At 33.5% G+C, this 6,295-nt stretch overlaps 1 protein-coding gene across 1 annotated transcript; it reads right to left on the reverse strand.

Annotated features, from left to right (window-relative positions):
- Positions 1-1,062: 1,062 nt before the first annotated feature.
- On the reverse strand, positions 1,063-1,824 carry LOC135137480 (protein D3-like). Its single transcript, XM_064067151.1, has one exon. It carries the CDS (start codon positions 1,659-1,661, stop codon positions 1,125-1,127), a length of 537 nt encoding a protein of 178 aa, XP_063923221.1. The 5' UTR covers positions 1,662-1,824; the 3' UTR covers positions 1,063-1,124.
- Positions 1,825-6,295: the final 4,471 nt, after the last annotated feature.

A 6,295-nucleotide genomic window follows, 5' to 3' on the forward strand; every position in this document is an offset into this window, starting at 1 on the left:
TGCCAAGTGCATAATAGTCGTTGTGGAGAATTACCCATGATTTTGGTCCATGGGTACATGCATCAAAATAAATATTTGTGTCATCACTTATCAGACATGAAATATTTAGGACTTATAATTGATGTTGTCTTTTTTAATTCCTTCAGTAAGACTTCCTGGATTATTTTGGCAATTTAGTCTTTGAGTTAGAGAGTTATGTTTTGATGATTCTTATTTCATTAATTTTGTTTAATTGAATTCGGTTGACAAGTTCGGGGCAAATCAAGATGGACAAATTTTTCCTGTACTTAATATGACTGTTTATTCGCATACTCGATGCCGCCAACACGAGATATGCGGAGGGTGGCCCACTGGTAAAGGAAACTTTACTGGGGGTAGCCAGTGTCGTGTGTCACGCGGTGGATGGAGTATAGTTACGGGATAATACTTGAAGCAGCTGCCTCAGGCACTAGCGAACACAGCATGAAGATAGCGTGTCGTTTGTGGGGGCATCGCTGCTTGGTTGTACGTATCTGTGGTAGTGCAAAGAAATAGTTCGATGGTAGTTAAATCGTTTTAAATAATCAAAATTTGCCACCATAATGATTTGGTCATAGCTTTCCATTTCCCTTAGAATTGAATTTACCAACTAGAGCACTGTATACTTTTAAGAACGAGATTTTTGTAACTGGAAAATGAACAAAAAAAAGAAACGACAAAAGAAAAGAACTTAATAAAATTATTTCCGGCATACTTTTGTGTTGTTAATTTGAAGGTCACTCTTCCACCTTTGCGGTTCACCACTTGCATCAGAACGCATTTCGCCATTTCAAAACACAACGCAGGGTTCCTCCACTTGATGACGATCACAGTTCATGGCCACTTCGTCTTGACTATTCGCGGGTTTTCAAATTTTGTGCGCATGTCTCAATTTTGGCGGAATGTTTGGGTTATTACAGTATCATAAGTGATAATCGATTTTTAAGATTACCTTTAAAAAATGCGCAATTACCTATGCTTTTAGTTATTTTTTATCCTGAATAAGTCCACGTGTAATTTGTAAGAACGAAGCAATTTATTCGGAAAACTCAAAACTGAACAAAACATCAAATCAAAAACATGGAAACATCAGTTTATACGCAAGTTTAACCTCCCAATTGTTTGTACAAAAGAGGGACATAATCATCCCACCGAGCTTGGTACAGATTACCAGCAATTGGCTGCTCTAGCTTGTATTTGCCAGCGAATTTTCTGATAGAGAAACCGCCACGACCATCTCCAGAATTGTTAGGCAAACGCTTCTCCTCAAAGTTTATTTTTCCATTTTGCTTGTAAATCGGGAAGATGTAGCGATGCCACCCTGTACCCTTCGGGAGTCCTGAACCAACATAAGCAGAAAGGATCTCGCCTTGGTCAACATTGCCTCCAGGGATGTTCCTGACTAGCCAATGGTGCCATTCTCTAAACTTGGGGTCCTGGCGGCTGGGAGCATCCGGGTCAGTCATGCAAAGGGTGTACAGGGCGTTATTATTAGCGTTCCATTTCACAGACTGTATATCCTTCACTTGCGTCGGTGTCAACTCATTACCAAGGTCAACCTTGACTCCACTGGGGTAAGACACCTCGGCAACAACTTCCGGTGCCACATCAACTACGTCTGGAACGACGCAATGTTTTTTCATACTTTTCGCTACAGAAGATTAAAAACGGCTTGAAAATAGTGGTCTTCTAAGCGCAAACATTTCACTGAAAAATTTGACTTTGTGACGGGTTAGGGTTGGAAATTCGTAAAATGTCTCCAGAGATCTAAATAGCAAATTGTTGAAGCTTCTTATCACATATTTCTTTATTTTCCTATAATAATTATAAAAAATACACAGACCTCAATTAGTTGAAAATTAATGTCATTGTTATTATTATATTCACTACTCCTGCTTTGTATCCTGTCGGATTAATTTTTCTCATGTTAGAACTTCATGATTTTAGAATAACCCAATTCAAGGAATCGTATTGTTGGTAATTTTGTCAATTTCTTGTGTTTCCTTTTGTGTGGATCTATTGATTTCTATTATTACAAAACTGACGTGACAAATGCCAAAAATTTTTTGGCATGACACCTGCATATGACTCAAGCTAATTTGTGCACCAATGAAAGTGGAAACTGAAATTCCCTTGGAAGCCGTTTTTCTAGACGAATACTTGTAAACTCTTCGTTCTGATTGATTTGTTACAGATACATATTTTGTACAGACATATTTGTCACTATACTTAATGGGTTTTTTAAAATGTCACAAAATGTCTGATCGAAATTTTTTGGAAATAACTGCGTGAATAAAATAGGTAATCGGCGAAATTTGGAAACATTCGATTACTTTTTTTTTAAATAAAGAAGCCAACTTTTTTAATCGTATTTTTAAAAATGATTAGAAAAAAAGATAAAAAAATTAGAAGTGATAATTTGAATAAAACGCTTTAGCAGCTCAATTTTGTTTTCCACGGTAGAAATTTTTCATGTGGTTTGAAATTTCTGTATCTTCATAATAATGTTGGGGCAATGCAGCTAAAATAACACAAAACGACCGCCTGATTGTAATACTAAGCGGATTAACAGCAGGGGGTTGTCTTGTCTTGAGCTGACAGGTTGTCGTTAAGTGGGTTGCATATTTGTGGAAACCACCACAACCGAACTTTTCGTTAGCAATGTTTCTTCTCCCAAAAAACAGTTAACATAACACTCACACATAATGGACCGTAAAGACCCTTGAACGCTACCTACAATTCCACTTGCCGGTGAAAAAACCGGCAAAATACATTTAAATATATTAGGATGGGCATAAAATTAAATATAGTGACTAGTTTTGTTAGCAAATTCTTTTTTAGTACAAACAAGCATCCGCTACCGGCAATGTATGCGATTTTATTACCGGCTGGTAAACAGTCGACCGGTGGAATTGCCGGTAGTGTACACGCGACCTAACATCTCTTTCACAATCCTGGTGCCTATTTTAAGTCAATACTGAATTACGATTTTTAAAATATGTATTTTCGATAATAATCTAAGGAGAAAATAAATGCATTAAATGCGGCTTTCATTTCATTTTACTATTCATTGGGTCAAGTTTACTTATTGCCTTTGGCAAGTTTGATTTGAAAGAGTGTAGAAATAAAACGTGTTTATTTTACTTCTCTCATGATCCGTAGTTTATACTCAGTTTGAAATGTCATTTTTGTTTTCTTTTTATAATATAGATTTACTGGATTACAAATTTAATAAATTACAATTCTTGGTTCAAAATAAAAAAAGAAAGTGGACAGGTTTTCACAACTTTCAGTTTTATAAAAATCTCCATTAAAAATGATCTACATAATTTGATATGAACATATATATTTTGAGAATTTTGGAAAAATTAGATAAACCATTTTTGATTTAGTCAATGAAAGTAATTCATTAATGAATTATTTTTTTAACCATGTATTACTCAATCCTGAAGACAGTTGCATCTCGTAGCATATTTTTTAATAACAAACAGTAAATTCGTACTTTTTACGATGGCATCATTAACTTACTAACTAGTAAGGGAACAAATTATAATAATCTTGTGTTTTTCCAAAATTTCAGGAATATTCGTGTCGCAAATTCTAAGACATTGTACTGAAAGTAGATAAAGACACGATATGGTACATGTCTTAACTAGGAGTAAAAAATATTTACGAACTTACCAAGATAGGAATTCCGTATGCTTATAGTTTTTCAGATACCTAGAGGAAATGGGCTAAATTTTTTTCAGCGGACAATAAAGAAATTATACACATTTCTTTATAGCAACGAGACAAGGAATTTATTTATAAAGATAAATATTAAAAGTACAGTTATTAACATTAGAAAATGTGACACTTGAAGATTCTTGACGATTTTGGAGAATTTTTTCTTTTTATGTCAAGTATATCTCGAGAACGGATAGAGGTATTAAAATTTTGTAAATGCCATTATTTTTAGCTCGAAGGGGCTAATTTAGTGCAGTGCAAATATAACGCATATAGGGCGTCGACGTCGCGACGTATATCTATAATTTTTCAAGATGCAACGTATATATTTTTTAAGGGTGGCGTCTGGTTCGGTTTCGCCCAATACTAAATACATTGAAAACATCGTCGTAGTTTCTGGAATTGCATTTTTAAAATACTGAAATCTCCAACCAAGTCAGAATCTAAGTAAACCTGCATTCTGCTACCGCATCACAGCTCGTTTAATGCCGATTTCTCGTTTCAATAGATTTTGACTTTTCGCGAGTTATTTACCTCAGTCGTGGATTTTTTAATATTATAAATGGTATCAAAAGAAAGCTGACACTTTTCCCCAGGGGACCTCCTATCTCAGAATGCAAAAAACTTCAGCACTTCGTCAAAAAATGCATCAATGTACCGGTTAAAATGTGATGTAAAAGTTGTTCAACTTTATATTTTTTTTTTTTTTGTAAAAACTGCATACTAGATATGAATATAAATATGGAGGTCCCCTGGACTGAAGTTTGTTAATTCGAAATATAATTTTTTTAAAGCGATATATCTCATATTTTTAAAATGCAACTCCGGAAACCGCGACGATGTTTTCAATGTATTTAGTATAGGGCTAAACCGAACCAGACGCCAGCCTTAAGGATTTTGATAGATTGTTAAATAATGATTACAATAATGTACAACCCCTGGATATTTATTTCATTTTCAGTGGATACAAAAATAAAATTTATAAACTTAAAAAGCAAAAATTGAGTGAAATAAAGAACTATCAACAGTGCGAACATATGCTAAAAAACAGATCTTGCTGGTTATACTCGTAGAATAAACTTTGAATGCTTTATTTCAGTCAAATTTCATTTTTTTTTTATCTTGATAAATTTTATTTTTTTTATCAATTGAAAATGAAAGACATGTTGTATTTTATTGTAATCGAAGTTTAATGGTTTATCAAATCCGTTGAAAAAATATACATTGCAATTAAAAAAACAGTAGGCTTACGTCGTGAAATCGACGTCATATGTGCGTCATATTTACAATGTATCAAATTAAGCAAAAAATGATGGCGTTTACAGAATTTCAATATCTATGTTCCTCCTCAAGATACAAGATACAAGGAGGCGGAATTTTAATTGGGACACCTGTATAATAACGGCGAAGGTAAAAGAAAAGATGGACATTGGCTGTTGATAAGGTTTCTAAGCAGGTTTTTTGAATTTTGAAAATTCTTTCTGCATGACCTGAAGCTTCCCATAACATTAACTGCTTTTGGAAAATCACACTTGTCTCCTTCGTCGACTTGTGTGATTTTCGTCGCAACCGCTACTCAGTAACTTGTGTCACAAATTTTGTCGGAAAAAATCAGACTATTTGTTATATTATATTTGAAAATCCCGAAGTAGTAAACGCATCATAAGCTTTTAGTTATTTGTCGCATGATTTTCTGGAACACAAGGGAGAAATAGTTTCGAGAGCTACTGCAATAATTTCGGAATTAGGCTGATTTTCATTAATTTTTATAAAATTTTGTTCACTCAGTGACTTTCAGAAAAAAAAAATGGTAGCCAGTATCAACCTACAAAATTTCTTACTCACGACTTAATTTCTCATACAACATAAATTTATTCATACTGAAGTATCAGAAAAAAGTACCTGTTACACGTAAACGAACCACTTTTCTTTACTTATAATACAAATAATTACACTCAGAACTAAAAAAAAACAAACATATTTATGATAATTAAAATTTGATGCAAACGTGATTCTTTCTTAGAACTTCAGTTACCGATTACCCATTACGATTATGCATTATATAACTACGCAAGATGAAATAATGAAAGTCAGATGCCAACGGGAAGTAGATACCCATTAACAGAGAAAGCTCATTCATTAAAGAGTCTAAAAGTTAGTATAGGAGACCAATTTTTCCTTAAAATATGCAGCGGTGAGCTAATTAAGTGTTCTTCTTATTAGTATTTTCATTAGTTTAACGTTTAAGAAAAGGTTACTACAATTTTTGTCTTTAGTTATGTAATGAAAATAAATGCATTTTGTTTACAAGTCAGACATTATTTCTTAATACCCTCAAGCCAGAAACGGGATCTATTGGGAAATTCACCTAATCTGGGTTAAGTTCTCAACAGCGGTAAAAATAAAGAACATCAAAGAACACAATAAACGTTACTAATATCTTCAGTAATCAAGGCATAGCATAAGAATAAAAATATGGTGACACTACCATGACCATTTGGATTCTAAAATAGTTAAAATATTTTTTTGTACATTGTTTTTAGTTTCATCA

This window comes from Zophobas morio, unplaced genomic scaffold (assembly GCF_036711695.1).
Source record: "Zophobas morio isolate AGI-343-1 ecotype UQ-CSIRO unplaced genomic scaffold, CSIRO_AGI_Zmor_V1 ptg000029l, whole genome shotgun sequence".
Lineage (NCBI taxonomy): Eukaryota > Metazoa > Arthropoda > Insecta > Coleoptera > Tenebrionidae > Zophobas > Zophobas morio.

Coding starts and splice junctions, on each gene's coding strand:
- LOC135137480 (XM_064067151.1), bottom strand. CDS start 1,661: ATGAAAAAACATTGCGTCGTTCCAGACGTAGTTGATGTGGCACCGGAA.